Source organism: Apodemus sylvaticus, chromosome 8 (genome assembly GCF_947179515.1).
Source record: "Apodemus sylvaticus chromosome 8, mApoSyl1.1, whole genome shotgun sequence".
NCBI classification, from domain to species: domain Eukaryota; kingdom Metazoa; phylum Chordata; class Mammalia; order Rodentia; family Muridae; genus Apodemus; species Apodemus sylvaticus.
Genome location: NC_067479.1, coordinates 106,677,305 through 106,693,916, shown reverse-complemented (window position 1 = coordinate 106,693,916; position 16,612 = coordinate 106,677,305). Strand labels below are relative to the sequence as shown.

The window sequence follows — 16,612 nt, the reverse complement described above, 5'->3', positions numbered from 1 at the left end:
AGTAAACATCATATTTAAAAGAGAAACATAGAGTGTTAAGTTTGGTGGTACACAGAAGCTTCTAGAGGCAGAGACAGAGAATCACAAGTTCAGGGCTAGCATGGGCTACATAGTAAGCTAGTCCGGAAAAAAACCAACATTATGTTTTAGGCTGGTTGCACACACCGTGGCCACAAACTAACATGAGATACAGAATCAGAATCAGAATTTCAACAAGCTACCCCGGGATGAGCTGGAGAGTGCAGAAGCAGCAGGCGCACATTATTAAGGAGACTGAAAGAAGCGGATGATAGAAAGAAAGCAAAAGAAAGCAAAAGAAAGCGAAAGAAAGCGCAGGGCTGACCTTTACCAGGAAGGTGACACACCTTCTCTAGGGGCTGCTCCTTCAGCCCTCAAACTTTACTGTTAAAGGAGCAACCGATTTCAGAGCCAGTGCTGAGGTACAGGAGACGCGACGACACACTGGGAATTGTCTTTGGGGTAAATGCCCTTTACAGGCTTGCGAATCATCAACTTTCTTGAAGGGTTGGTTTTTTTCCTGTTTTTGTCCTTGTTATTGTTTTTAATAAATTTTAATTGTTTTTAAATTATTTATTTTTATTTCATGTATATTGCATGCATGTCTGTCTGAGGGTGTTAGATCCCCTGGAATTGAAATTAGAAACAGTTATGAGCTGCCACATGGGTACTGGGAATTGAACCCGGGTCCTCTTAAAGAGCAGCCAGTGCTGTTAACCTCAGAGCCATCTTTCCAGCCCCTAGCTGAAGGTTTTTTTTAATTAATTAATTAATTTTTTTTAAATGTAGGAGCGTTCTGTCTGTCTGTACACCTTCATGCTGGGAATTGAACTCAGGACCTCTGGAAGAGCAGGTAGTGTTCTAACCACTAAACTATCTCACCCAGCTGAAAGGTTTTCAAAGTCCATTTAGTTTAGCTTCATTAAGAGTTACAAGCGTCCAGGTGATGACTAGTTCTAGTGCATCACATAAGACAATGCTTCCTAACATGCGGATCATGAGCTTTCCGGAACTCAGAAAGCTGAGGCAGGAGGATAACACGTTCGAGGCTAATTTTGACTAAGTAGACATACTCTGTCAACAAACAAACAAACCAAACCTACTTTATTATGTGTAAATAATGCCCTAATATCAAAGACGGAGAGGGTGGGGCGCAAGCTGGAGAGAGAAAAGTTACCATTTATCTACCATGTGCTATCAATCTAGATCTAAAGACTTATGGGAGAAAAATGAATTAAAAAGTCCAAGAGGTAGCAATTTCTGGAGTTACAGCTCAAACTGTTGTAAGATGTGAGTGTGTTTGTGTGTGTTTGTGTGTGTGTGAATATGTAAAAACATACACATACACATCTAAGGGGAGAAGCTAAAGTCCACTGACTTTATAAACCCCTCACCATGTGATGGAGACTAGTGAGGGGTAGACATAGGGATTTAGGATGACTACGTTCAAAGGTCACGACACCTTGGATAAAAATGTTTCTATAAACTCAGCACACTGCACAATAAACACATACTGATAAAAATTATATTAAAAAAAAACCCTTAAAATAAATAAAGTCTTTGGCTTTTGCTCATTCTTTTGAATGAGAGCAGACTAGTACCTCCGTTTCACAGGGTTAAGTGAGAGTTAGCTCTTGAGGATCAACGGATGCTGGAAGCCGGCATAAGCATCAGTCATGAGTATCAGGGGGCCTCTCGGCACTGTGCGCATGTCCACCGCCTACCTCCAGCTCTCTGTGGTAGAGGTCTGGTCCTTTGCTATGTATTGTAATGCTGAATACTGGCCCCCAAGGCCCGCTTGCCACCTGAGAGAATCCGTAGGTAGACAAGTGCTGCTATGTAACCTTGCCCCACGCCCCCAAGTTATCCCTGATTGGTGAATGAAGATGCCTACAGCTTATGGATGGGCAGACTTGAGATAGGCGGGGTTTGGGTTCTCAGGCTTGAGGTCTGGGGAGAGACCGAGAGGGGAGAGAGAAGGTAGAGAGAAGAGGAAGACACCATGGGGTAAGGGATCGTAAGAACTGGCCATGAGGTCTGGCCAGTCAGAGTAAAGAGCCCTCATGGAACCTGATAAGTCATAATTTAATTTGGAGTTATTGATAAGGAGGTAAAAACTAATAGCTTGCCGGTCGGTGGTGGCGCATGCCTTTAATCTCAGCACTTGGGAGGCAGAGGCAGGCGGATTTCTGAGTTCGAAGGCCAGCCTTGTCTGAGTTCCAGGATAGTCAGAGCTACACAGAGAAACCCTGTCTCAAAAAAACCAAAACAAACCAAAACAAAAACCTAATAGCTTAGAGGGCAGATATCTACCTGGCTCTAGTGCTGATCAAGGCTTATTATAAATATAAACGTGGTCTTTTATCTAGGAACTGAATAACAAAGGCGGGGTAGAAACCTTGATCAAAGATTAATTTTCACAACACTCTATGGTACAGGTCTGGTCCCTTCCTAAGCATCACAGTTGTGAGTTTCGGGTGGCACAATGCGCATGTCCACCGTCCACCTCCAGCTCTCTGTGGAACAGGGCTGGCTACCCAGGGCGAGTCAATCTGGGTATAGTTCTCACCATATAACTGCTTCCTGGTCAGAGTTTATATCTAGCATTGTCTGCCTCTGAAGTCTACCTACCAGAAAGATAGCTTTTTAAAAGTAGTAACAGTAGAAGCTGTGCAGATATTTCCTTAAAGGCATTGGGAACGTTGCCCTGGTCACGTAACTCACCAGCAGGACACACGAGGGACAGGCTGCAGATGTCGGACGGGTAGTGAGCAGCGTATACTCCAGCCACCTGGCCACCCATGGAGGTGCCTATAAGGTGAAAGGGCTTTTTGTTCAGCTTAAGGCATTCTACAAACTAGGGAGAGAAATGAAAAGGAGGCGTGGTTACAGCTAAGATGTCAGCACAGGCTGCAGAGACCCCCTCCCCAATACGGCTGGACCCTCCGCTGGGTCTGACACTGGCTGTTAGACCCATCCCCTGCTTGAGCCCTGTGACATATATGTACTTTCCTTTATATGGCACAAGTGACTGTTAGGCCATTTATAAACATAAACCAAATTATAAGGCTTCCCTGAATAGGTCATAAACTACTCTGTGAGGGGCCAAGGCATCCTTGGTTTTTTTCCCCCTCTGTGTTAGCTGGTCTCTGTGTCATTACTCAACTCGGCTACTGTGTCATGAAAGCTCCCAGAGGCAATTTGTAAGCAAGCAAGCATAGGTGTGCATCAAGAAAATTTAGTTTACAAAAGTGGGTGTCAGCCTTGGGGGGAGGACACAGTTTAATGACTCCTGCTTAATTTGAAGACCTATCTGGCTAGTCATCCAGTCTACCATATGGCCCTCACAGGGCAAATATTTGTTGGGTACTGGTTATGTGCAAGTAACTATGTTTAGCTGCTGAGAATACAGCAAAGAGCCAGACAATAAGCTCTCATTAAAATATATAGTTTAGGGCTGCAGAGATGGCTCAGCGGTTAAGAGCACTGGCTGCTCTTCCAGAGGTCCTGAGTTTAATTCCCAACCACCACAAGGTGGCTCACAACCATCTGTAGTGGGATGCCATACATATATAGTTTAACAGTGGAGGCAGAAATGATCAAGTAAATACCCTTATTTGGAAAAACCATCAATATGAACCTGAAAGAAAAGGCTCAATCATGAGTGATATTAACTGTAGGAGAGAGTCAGAGATGGAAACTAAAACACAGGAACATGCAAAGTTTCCCAGCCCTAACCACATGGAAGCAGAAATGTGAGGCCCACACGGGCCTCCACTGGGAGACAGTTCATGGCTTTTCAGAGGGCTGGGAAACTGTCCAGATTATGTTTCTTCGTGTACAAACGGGCAGCAAGTACAGATGGGCAGGGGACAGACCTCAGTGGGTAGAGTGTTTGCTTAGCACACACAGATTCCTGGGCTTGACTCCCAGCACCACAGAAAACATGCCTGGTAACTGTCTTGTAATCATTGTACTTGGGAGGTAGGGGCAGGAGGATCAGAAGATCAAAGTAGCCTGTGTACATGACACCCGATTTCAAAATACAAAACCAAAAGGTTCAAGAGGCTTAAAGGAAAAGCATCCGTAATACGCTCAGGCCCTCCTCAAATGACCAGAGATGTCCCTAGACTTCCACTTTCTTTGCCATCACTTGGAGACAGAGTGTACTAGAGACTGGCCATGAGTTAGTGTGCAACTCTCGCCTGCTTCCCGTGTGCCAGGAGACTGTCTGGGACGTCAGACGGGGGTCCTGCTTACCTGATGTATCCTTCTAACTTGCCCGACTATGGACAGGTCATCCAGGGAGGAGCGGGTGGTACCTTCGTGCCCCGGCATGTCCACACAGACCAAGTGCAGGTTCTTCGGAAGGAACTGAAAACCCAGACCCTTACAGTCAGTATATGATCTACAGAAACTGCCAGAACAGTGCCTGCCCACGTCTCTGGGGAGGTAGCCGCCACATACCCAGCGACGTTGACGGTCACTGAGATGGGTTCTGGGCCTCCGTGTGTTTCACATGATACTTAGATGGATAAGTATAGACAGCAGCCTCTTAGGGAAGACAGGAGCCCCAGACTGGTGCACAGAGGCAAAGAGGCTCTGTGGGTGACTGGAGGGAGGCTGAACGGGGTGGCGGGCTGGCATCTGGGACTTTTTTTTACATTTGCCACCATGCTCCTCCCACCTTTTGTGCCCCCCCCCCGCCCCCCAGGGATCGAAGCTCATCAAGCTGGCATCACTTTCTGCTCCAAGCCATCTCAATGACCCAACATCTTAAAACCTAACACCGTCAGCTCATGTCCCGTCCCGTGTCACTCTTCCTCCAGCCACGGGGCTGTTGTCTTGGCACCAGAAGGGTTGGTTCCCAGAGCCCTGGCCAGCTCCAGGGCTGTCCCCTAATGGAACCAGCGAGGCTGGTCTCCACTAACGTTTTCTTTCTCCATCCGCCCCTAACTCTTAAGGTAATTACTTCCCTTTCCACTGTTTAGAAGATGCACCGCCTTTAGCCAGGAATCTGAGAAACACCAGTTATCAGAGATGTTTACTGAAGAGGAGACTAAGAGGATTCGTTAAGGCTTAAAGATGGCTGTCCTCACGTCAGGAGAAAAGAGCACAGGTGACTCAATGACATGTGCAGTGTTCTAGGGGTACTGCCCCCCTTGAAGTAGGAACCCAGGATGCTGTGCTCTCAAGATGAGCTAGCCTCAGCCTCCCCACCAGCTGGTCACTCTCCAAAGGACGGCCAGAGGCCACACAAGTCAACAGCACAAAAAGTGACTTGGGAAGGGATTCGGAAAAGCTGCCAGATTTAGACTGTTTCTCTACATGATTAAGGAAAAGAAAAAAGAGCAAACAACAGAAGACAGAGGGGTTTGGGCATAGACAGGGAAAGGAGGTAGAAATGTAGAATTTTAAAAAACTAACACTTTTGGAAAAAATCCAGCCTCAAGCATCATAGCAATTCTGAGATGGAGCTATGCTAGCTCTTATCCCTCCTTACCCCTCCACCCTTACCCCCCACTCTTCCCCCCACCTTTACCCTCCTACCCTTACCCCCACCTTTACCCTCCCACCCTTACCCCCCGCCACCCTTACCCCTCACCCCTCACCCCTTCACCCTTACCCCCACCCTTACTCCTCCAACCTTACCCCTGCCTAAAAATATCCCCACAGTGAGAAGATTCCAGGGACACAGGTTTGTTCTTTGTTTTTAAATACTACCCAACCTAATTCTGTGACACAAAAAAGGGTCCAAATAATATACCGTGTTAATTTTAAGACTGAGCTTGAACTGTGTTCCCACCCCCTCCTTTTAAGGCAGAAGCGTCTGGGAGTGTACCTTGACCACGCTGAGCCACATATCCTTGTGTGCGGAGAATCCGTGGAGCATAAGGATGGATGGCTTGTGTCCTGGCCTGCCCCGGAAGGAGTAACAGAACTGATAGTCCTCATGGTGTGCGTAGCGGACTTGCATGCCCAGTGTCCTCCGCCAGTACCTAGGGTCAAGACAGGCAAAACACAAGTGGCATGATCAGGGGACATGGCTTTGGGAGGGTCCTCTCTAGAGATCCTACTTAGAGATGAGACGGATGCTTCTCCTGGCTCTTATCCTTACCCCGAAGGAACACTAAGAAGAGAAGTATGTCACACGTGTGTTTGGAAAGAAGGGGATCAGCAGGGTGTGTGTGTGTGTGTGTGTGTGTGTGTGTGTGTGTGTGTGTGTGTGTGTAGGTGTGTGTAACAATGTATGGACGGCAGAGAGTAACAGGATCACTATGAATTACACGTATGCATGGAAAGGCCATTGTGAGACTGGTTATGGTATACAACTAATATATGGCAATAAAGAAAAGGAAAACTTATAAGTGATTTTAAAAAAGAACCTAGCACTCAAATGAAAAATAAAAGCAAAAAAAAAAAAAAACCAAAAAACAAAAAACAAAAAACAACAAACAAACAAAAAAAACCCAACCAGCACCCCACACACGATGCCTTTTTGTTAGACTGCTCTTGAGGGTCAAGCTGATTCACTGCCCAGGACTGGCACCAACTGCGCCCCCTGGCTTCCTTCCAAATACAGCAGCAGTGGAGGTCTCAGTGGAGGGCTCAGCTTCTGCTGGTTACATAAGCCTTGGCAAGGCTGCAGTGTAGACTCAGGGCCACTTCAGTACGAAATTACCATCGAAACAAATTGAACTCTCAGCATGAAAAATCCCTTCAAAAATGAAAGATATTTAAATCATCCGGGTATCTCCTCTTGTAAGAGACCGACTCCACGCTATAGCAGCTGCCAAGTCTTGCGAAAGCAAGTCATCAAAAGTGTACTAATACTTTGTGTGATACTGAGGGGGAGGAGGAGTTTAAGCATATATTCATGCTTGCTTATCTACAGATAGAAATCGTCGATACGTAGGCACTGTCAAATGCTGGGTTGAAGATAATGAGTGTGAAGCAGGGAGCAGGCGGGCAGGGATAATAACTGGATTTGTTCTGATCCTTTTGCAATGACTGCATTAGAACACAGTAATAAAGCTGGCTAGCCTAGGGCTTTTCACGGGGAGATGCAGGCATATTTCAGTACTCTAAGTAATGGCTGTGTACCATGAGTTTGTATGTTCATTCACAGCCCAACCTGATTACGTGACTTTGAACATAATATTTCTTCATTGACAATATGGAGGGAAATCCTGCATTTCACCAAGGTTATGGCCAAGATTAAATGTGACAATACACATGAAAAGTGTTTATTATTGTTATTATTATGTGTGTGCCTTGCATATGTATGGCTGTGCCTTAGAGTCTGAATGTGTGTATGTGAGTACAGCACTTCCAATGTGCTGGCTGCAGCTGTGGCTGGCCTGTGGGAGCACCTGCCAGAGACGGGTGCTGGGAACTGAGCTCCTGTCTTCGGGAAAAACAGGAAGCAGTCTTCACCACTGAGCAATCTCTTCAGCCCCAATCCACGCAACTTCTGTTCAAAACCCAGCCCATGGTGGGTGCCAGTATTTGATAAAAACTAATTAGCATTATATTTTAAAAAGTATCTTTCCAAACATGCCATCTGCTAAGATTAAAGGAAAAAATTAGAGGCAATACTTACAACAAATATTATAACCACAGTTTGTTGTCATCTCCGCCTCTCTAGGGACAAACCCAGAGCTCACTCAACACCGGCTAAGTAAGCACTGTACCAAAGAGCTGCACCCTCAGCCAGGACTGATATCCTTATAAAAAAAGTAGATACTAATATAAGGCATGCTAAAAGCTTAAGTCAACACTGGGCAAAATAAATGAAAGAATAACACAGCACAGAAGACAGATTAATGTAAAACACAGAAAACATAGTTCACTAATAATCAAGATATTAGCGTACAATAAAGTATGTCCCTTTACCCCTTGGACTCTTTGGTCCCTTGCTAGCCATCCTTAAAAAAACAATTCCCAGTCTCTCTCTATTTGCCCTTATACAATACACAGGAATGCTGAAACAGAGGCAAGAATAATTCAGGGATCAATGCATGCATAGATTTAGCTACATGTTAAGTTGCCCAAACTGTGAAGGAAGTCACAGTTTCCTAGGAGTCAGTTCCTCCTTTGGTCCCAGGGTCTGCCTGGTCTACCTGCATTGTCAGCATGAACTTTCTTGATGAAATATGAATTTTTAAATTATATAGTTATTAATTTAGAGACAAGGTCTCTCTGGCTGGCTTTAGGTGGTGTAAGCCACCGTGTGGAAGCTGGAAACTGAACCTGAGTCCTTTGGAAGAGCAGTCAGTGTTCTTAACTGACCCTTGTTTTTGTTTCTATCTTTAGCCTTTCTGATAAGCAGATTAACAGTATCTCACTGTACTTTGTTTTCAGTTCAGATTTGAACACTTCCTGCCTTGGCCTCCCAAGTGCTGGGATTAAAGGTGTGCACTGCCAACACCTGGTTTTTAGGTTGGTTTTTGTTTTTGAGTGTATTTATTTGGTTTTTTTTTTAAGATTTATTTATTATTATACATAAGTACACTGTAGCTGTCTTCAGACACACCAGAAGAGAGCATCAGATCCCATTACAAATGGTTGTGAGCCACCACGTGGTTGCTGGGATTTGAACTCAGGACCTCTGGAAGAGCAGTCAGTGCTCTTAACCACTGAGCCATCTCTCCAGCCCATATATTTATTTGTATGTGTATGGACGTTTTACCTGCATCTATGCCTGTGCACCACATGTATGCTGGTTGCTCTCAGAGGGAAGAAAAGGGAATCAGATTGTCTGGAGCTGGAGTCACAACTGGTGTGAGCCACCGTGTGGAAGCCGGAAACTGAACCTGAGTCCTTTGGAAGAGCAGTCAGTGTTCTTAACTGACCCTTGTTTTTGTTTCTATCTTTAACCTTTCTGATAAGCAGATTAACAGTATCTCACTGTACTTTGTTTTCAGTTCAGATTTGAACCCTCTTCCTCAGCCTCCCAACTACAGATTCATTATGGTTCTGAGTGTCCCAATGCCCAAGGACCCAGAATACTATTTCATTTCATGCTAATGGGCTACTGGATACCATCTCTGTAAAGTGAGTTTTCTGGCCATTGTTTAGGCTATATGCTCTTTCTTTAGACACACAGGAGGAATTCTTTATATATGCTGGGGCAAGTTCTTTATGAACAGACTTACTGCAAATACAGACCCCCTGGTTTGCCTTTTCACTCTGTAATAGTGTTCCTTTGGGCAGAAGGTATACTAAGAATTTAGCAGTGTCTAGTGCATGCTGGGCACACTCATTGTTGAGCTACTTGCCAGTCTCGCCTTTGTGGTTAACTATACTTCTTCATTTAACATGATACAATTAAACTGAACACTTTTGTGACTAGAAGTTTGTATGCCAGGCTTCTGTCTACCTCAGATGCCAAGAAAATACATTTCTGTGTTTCTAAAAGAATGATTTGTTAAACATGTCCATAGACCTTCAATCTACCAGGCTTTGATTTTTGTGCGGGACGTGAACTTGCAGAAGTGTTGTGTTAGCTTTTCTATCACTACGACACAGACACAGAGGAATTTGAAGCCAGCCTTCCTTAGGTCACCTGTGCAGGTACGACAGGAGCTCGGCTAGGCACCTCACTCAGGGTCTGACTTCAAGAGCTCAGCCAAGAGACCGCTCCTTAGGCTCTAAGCTCATTAAGTTTGCTGTCAGAACTCTGTTCTTCACGGGTGCAGGACAGACGTCCTTGTGTCCCTGCTGGCTGTCAGATGAGAGCTCTGCCTCCAGCCCACCTGTGCTCCTTGTTGAACGGCCCCTTCCGGTTCAGATAAACAACAGTGCCAGGTCAGGATGGAGATCTGTATAGCTCTGCCTTTAAGGGCTGAGGTACCTTAGATCAGAGCTGTGTGCATGCTGTCCCTGCTTTAGAGTCAGCTGCATAGAGCATACACTGACTGTAATTTAGCATGACCATGAAGTGACTATGCTGCCACAGTCACAGATCTCTGGTGTCAGGGGCATCTTTGAGGGACAGAATTTAATAATTCTGTCTACCAAAACAGTCAAAATTACCCTCCCCACCCCAAAGCTAGCTCTCTTGCTAACACAGCACACTTTCCACATCATTGCAAATCTCCCCCTGCCCCCAAATCTGGATCTCTAGTTAACACAGTGTACTTTCCATATCTCTGTGAATCTATTTCTGGGCACCTCTGGTCCACTGCTCTCTTTGTCCTCTGGGCCAGTTCCACACTGACTTGCCTTTCCTCACTTCATAATCAGTCTTGATAGCTAGTAATATAAATCATCTAGATTCATTCTTCAAGACTGGGTGGCTTAGCCGGATCTGTCCTTTCTTTATTAAGAATCCACTTAGGTGGACTGGAGGGAACACTCAGCAGCTACTAACACTGGCTGCTCTTGTACAGCATTTAGGTTTGGGTTCTGGGACCCCACGTGGCAGCTCATAATCATCTATTAACTCCAGTTCCAGGGCCTCTGACTTCCTCTTCTGCTCTCCATGGGCATCAGGTGCACAGGGGACAACACACATAAACGCAGATAAATACTCAGACATGTAAAATAAAAACAAGAAGAGTGCACTTATTACATGAAAGCAGAAGAGACAAGCTGGGGAAATGAAGGGATTGGCAGGAGTGGGAGGGACAAGAGAGGTGACAAAGGGTGAATTGCAATCAGAATACATTACAGATATGTCACTTGTCACAACGAAACCCACCCTAACTGTTATAGATGACACATGCTAATAAAGATTAAAACTGTAGACAAAACGCTTTAATTTCAGCTCATCCTGCCCCTCGTGGAAAAGAGGTCAGTTCTAATCTAGAGTACTTCATTAGTCTTATCTGGAAAATGAGGCTAATGCTATTTTTTTGCCAACTTGAAAGATCATATAAAAATTAAACAGTTCTACACTTATAAAAGAATCTACTAGCTCTAATTCACTATTACTGTGATAGAGACCCATGACCAAAAGCGACTTGGAAAGGAAAGGGTTTATCTGTCTTATGTAGCCTGGGTCGCAGGACATCGAGGGAACTAAAACAGCAGCCGCGAGAAGCCAGAGGCAGCTGCTTAACGGTCCGCTCAGTCTGCCCAGGACCACCTGCCCAAGGCTGGCACCACCCATAGCGTGTGGAACCTTCCCACATCAATCGTTAGTCAAGAAAATCCCAATTTAATGGGAGGCATTTTCTCAACTGAAGTTTCCTCTTCATGGATGATCCTAGTTCATGTCAAGTCGACCAAACCCTAACTAGTTCACTGCTCATCAAAAGCTGTTAGAAAATCCTATTAGGATTTAGGATGGTTAACCACTTAATTTAGGGTCTGCTGTATAAAAATAAGACATCTCTACAAGAAGAAAATCTTTCAATCCATAAATATGGTATGTCTTCTCAAATTAGGTATTTTCAACTGCTTCTCATGAATACTTTTTATATTTCTATGTAGGACATTTTTATGTTCTTTTTAAAAGGGATTGAGGGGAGTATCACCTTTAATATTTACATTTTAATTTATTATTGTTATTTGGGTGTGCACATGGTACCGTGAGAAAGTGAAGGTCAGGGGGCTACTTTTAGGAGTCAGTTCTCTGCCTCCATTCTGGTTTCCAGGGATCCAACCCAGTTCAACAGCATTGTGTGGCAAGGACCTTTACCACTGAGCCATCTTCTTAGCTCCCACGTTATTCTTTTTTTTTTTTTTTTTTTTTTTTGGTTTTGGGTTTTCGAGACAGGGTTTCTCTGTGTAGTCCTAGCTGTCCTGGAACTCACTCTGTAGACCAGGCTGGCCTCGACCAGAAATCCGCCTGCCTCTGCCTCCCAGAGTGCTGGGATTACAGGCGTGCGCCACCACCACCGCCCAGCTTCCCACGTTATTCTTTAGATTTATTACGGGGTATTTAAAGAGTTATTGACACAAAGGTAAGTAGTAACATTTAACATTTTAATTTGTTCCTGGTATATGGGCATGCCATTGATTTTTGGTTATTGATATTTTTTTAGATTCACATATTTTACTTAGTGTATATCAATATTTTGCATGCATGTATGAATACTACGTGTGCACCTGTTAGATCCCCTGGAACTGGTGTTGAGGATAGTCAGGTGTGGGAGCCATTATGTGAGTGCTGGGATTTGAACCCACGACCTTTACAAGAACAACTGCTCCTAACCAATAAAACTTCTCTCTAGGCCTAGTTATTGATCGTGCATTCAGCAACTTATCCAAATTCACTTGTGGTGTGTGTGCACGTGAGTACATGTGTGTGGGTGCATGTACTTATGTGTATGTGTTTGTGAAGGCCAGAGGTTGACACTAGAGGTCTTTCTTGATTGTTTTTCCTTCATAGTTTTCAAGAAACATTGTCTCTCACTAGATCTAACTCTCACTAACTTGGCTAGAATAGTAGCTAGAAGCTTGGGGGTCCTCCCATTTCTGCTTCTACAACTCTAGGATTACAGATGTGTGCTGCTTCACCCAGACTTTCTTATGGGTGCTGAAGACTGGAACTCAGGTGTTTATTCTTGGGTGGTAAGCACTATAACAACCGAACCATCTTCCCACCTGGACCCCAAACTTCCCTATTATATCCAGTTATCTATAGACTCTCCCAGACCTCCTATATACACAACCCTGTCATCTGCAAACAGGATTTACATTTTTATTTTTAATCCTCATTCTTTTTTTTATATTTTAGTATATAACTAAATGATCTGGGATGGTTGCTAACCTCAATTTCATGATCAAGCTTTCTATAGGAAACTTAGAAAATCTCAGTCTTTTCTGTGGTGAGATCAATCTTGTTATTTCCACTCTGCAGTGGAATCCAGAACCCGGGACCATCATCACAGCATGGCCACGGTGCCACAGCTGTGTCCTCTGCTGATTCACAGGGGAAACATTTGGCACATCTGCAGGAGCCCATGACACTGTCAGATGGGTTGGCCATGCCCCAGGAATACTCAGACCCAGAGAGAGCTGCCAAAAAGACTAGCTATGGCCTATAGAGGACATCAGTCTCTGGTCCTTGAGCTGGGCAGATCCTAGAGGGAGTCAGATGCCCAAACAGCAGGGCAGCGGGATGTGTATGCCACAGGGTCACTTCTAGCACCTGTTGTTCCTATTTGTGTGACAATACTGAAAAGTCACCTGAGTGACCAGCCAGGTTGGCAGCTCCACTGGTGATCATGACAGGCAGCCAACCAGACGACGGCCTTCGGAACAACATGACCAGGGCGTGTGGGTGAGACACGGAAAGCTGCTCATCCTGTGACGGCACTGTGCAAATGCCACGTGCAGTGAGGAGATTGGGAGGAAACAGGCTGTGCTTTTCAGTGCAGCAGAGGAAGCTACTGCTCGTGGGGTTTCTGACAGCTCTCTGGGACAGCATCAGAAGCCGTTACTAAAAATCTCAATCCCCCATGTCATCTTGCCATCTGCTGTGATCTGAAATGGATTCCAGGATTCTCATCCTCTTCAATGAGCTGAGTCTTCTTTTTGGCCCGAGTCTGAATTCACACAATAACCAGCACTGTGTCTGTTGCTGACCACTGCTTAGAGCTGGGCCGCGGGCACAGTCAGACTTTAAGATACCATTCAGTCATACGGACCACCAACAAAGGACTAACGGTTCAGCTCTGGCTTGTGGTGGTATCATTTGCTGATTAAAGTGAACCGTTTGCTCTGCAGCACTGTTACGAAAGAAGAGCCTAAGATGGGAGCAACCCGTGTTCACCAACAGCTGAGGGTTAACCAAAATGTGGTATAATCGCACTATCCTTGTTATTTTGCTTCTATAACAAAAAAACCTGAAGACTGGGTAATTTGTAAAGGAAAAGGTTTATTCAGGTTAATGGTTCTAGAGCAGCGGTTCTCCACCTGGGCATTGAATGACCCTTTTACAGGGGCTACATATCAGATATCCTACATATCTGATACATTACATATCAGAATCATTTACATTATGATTCATAACAATAGGCCACATTACAGTTATGAAGTAGCAACAAAAATAATTTTATGGTTGGGCTCACCACACCATGAGGCACTGTATTAAAGGATTATGGCATTAGAAAGGTTGAAAATTGGTGTTCTAGAAACTGGGAAGTCCTGCCCATGGTGTGACTTCTGTTTGGCTTTTGGTCAAGGTTTTCATGACAGGAAGTCAAAAGGCAAGTGGCCACACACTAAAAAAAACAAAGTATGAGGTGCTGCCTTCACTTATAACAACCAACTCTCATGTCCCATGAATCCACTCTCAGCAGAAGAGCATTGATCTCTCTAAATGATCTAATGGCCTCTTACAGATCTTTTTAACACTGTTCCATTGGGATTGAACAGGGGTTTGGGACGTTCAAACCCTCTTAAAACCTAGCGGGTACAATGAAAAATCATTCTATCATAATAACAAAACAAATACTAACACCCAAGACAGTGCACATGGAACTTGGTGGGACTAGCTTGTAATCCCAGCATTGGGAAGGCTGAGACAGGAGCGGGACATTTACTTAGTGTGAACTTTGGGGAGATGGAAAAGATCTGGAATGATGTAGTGGTCATGACAATACAAAACTATAAATACAGCATAAGCGCTCCACTGTATATACTTTCATGCAGCCATATCCATGTTATAGTTCACACGTGCAAGCCGCGTTCTCTGCTTCAAGCTCAAGCTCACTCATTTAACCATGACGGCGTCTGTGTGTAGAGGAGCACGGGCCTTGGCAGGGTCCTGAGGTGAAGCCATGACTCTGAGCTCTCTATGTCCAGGACCACCCAGGAGTCTTGGCGATGCAGCAAGGACAGTAGCATTTAGGCAGCTAGGAGTCTAATTTGTCAATGCAGAGGTGGGTCACAGGTGACCCTCCCAAGGGGTAACAGCTTCACCCACACAGAAAAGGCAGAGAGAATGAAAGATCATAAACCACGTTGTCCTATTTGCTGCTTTCCAAGGCTTGGAGCCTGAGCAGCCAGTGGAAAATTCCATGAGCCAGGGAAACAAAAGGGAGCCAGAAAGGAGGGCAGATAGAGGGCATCCGCCTCCCGGAGCCCTGAGCCCTGTTCCACGTGAGAGGTTCCCTCTAACTGCCCAGACGAATCTCCTGGGGCTTATCTAGTTTGGAGAAGAGTGTGGTCTATGTCATAGTCATTGCATCAAGAAGCAGGGGAAGGCTGACTTTATTTCACAAATGAACAGTGGCACAGAAAACCAACGAAGCATAGCACTGTCTTTTCTTTCTTTTTTTTTTTTTTCTTTTTTGGTTTTTCGAGACAGGGTTTCCAGGGTTTCTCTGTGTAGCCCTGGCTGTCCTGGAACTCACTCTGTAGACCAGGCTTGCCTCGAACTCAGAAATCTGCCTGCCTCTGCTTCTTAAGTGCTGGGATTAAAAGTGTGTGCTACCATTGCCCGGCTAGCACTGTCTTCTCAAGTGCTCACTTTTTTTAAGTATAGAACAGAGTTCATTCAGGGCATGCATGGGGAGGGGAGCTAAGAGGGTAACAGAGGCAGAGAAAGACGGGGCCTGTAGCTAAGAGGGTAACAGAGGCAGAGAAAGACGGGGCCTGTACTGAGAACCTGTGCCAAAACCCAAACAAGACGATAAAGTACCTAACAGTTCCAGAGTACATTTCGAAAATAGTCTGCCATATGTGCTGATATCTATAATCCCAATTTCCGGGCACCCAACACCCTTTTCTGGCTTCTGTGGGTGGCAGGCATACACATGGTGCATAGACATACTCACAAGCAAACACCCATACACATAAAAATAACTATTATTTAAAAAAAACACTTTGAAAAGAAGATGTATCTTCTTCATCTTTTTTTGTTGTTGTTGTTTAAAATATTTAATGACAAGATGATAAGCAACAATGGCCAGGACAAAGTGGGGGTGGCGATACTGTTACACTTTACACAGCTCAATCATCCAGTTGACTTACCAATAATAGATTCTTATCAGTGCTGAGGGCCACAGGAGGAAAGAAGCGACGAATGCCAGGATGGGAATGGCCAGCGTCCCACCCGCTATCACAAACATGTTAACCACGTCGAGATCCATCCTGCTCCCTGACGCTCGTCAGTACCTGCAGAGCCTGAAGAGAGGGCGAGAGTAGTGAGTCCGGGACCAAAAAGGTGAAAATAAACACTCCAAGGGTACACCACGGATGACTGGAGAGATCTGAGTACCCGGTGGGTACCAGACAGAAGTAGTACACACAGTGCATTCAACGAAACTGTAGCTGTGGGCAATACAAGATGTCATGTCTGGGAGGAGCCTGCTCAGGCTTTGAAGGTGGGGGGGGGAGCGCGTATTGTGGGAGGGGAAGGGGGGCGCTGCACAGACTGGTATACACTCCTCACTTCTAAAAGTTCAGGAGAAAGTAATGTATGTAAAAAGGTAGCTATGACGTATTATCCCTTCAAGTTTTCTATAGATTTGAAATCTTTTATTCTCATTGATTAACTGATGGAGACAGGTCTCACTATGTAACCTAGACTGGCTTGGGCCTGGAAGGGCTGGAGAGGGGTTAGGGGGCACTTGCTGGCTCGGGCTCTTGGTACCTACCATGGGGCTTAAAAACACCTGTAACTCTGGTTCTCTGG

General features: G+C 45.0%; 1 protein-coding gene across 3 annotated transcripts in view; it reads right to left on the bottom strand.

Annotated features, from left to right (window-relative positions):
- Abhd6 (abhydrolase domain containing 6, acylglycerol lipase) overlaps positions 1-16,612 on the bottom strand; it is a 46,826-nt gene that overhangs the window by 12,258 nt on the left and 17,956 nt on the right. For all 3 annotated transcript variants that reach the window (XM_052190218.1, XM_052190219.1, XM_052190217.1), the window contains 4 exons: positions 15,949-16,101; positions 5,861-6,017; positions 4,279-4,392; positions 2,743-2,875 (listed from right to left, as the gene is read on the bottom strand). In XM_052190218.1, coding sequence (XP_052046178.1) covers positions 2,743-2,875; positions 4,279-4,392; positions 5,861-6,017; positions 15,949-16,067 — 523 coding nt within the window. In that variant the 5' untranslated portion in view covers positions 16,068-16,101. The remainder of the gene's footprint in view (positions 1-2,742; positions 2,876-4,278; positions 4,393-5,860; positions 6,018-15,948; positions 16,102-16,612) is intronic.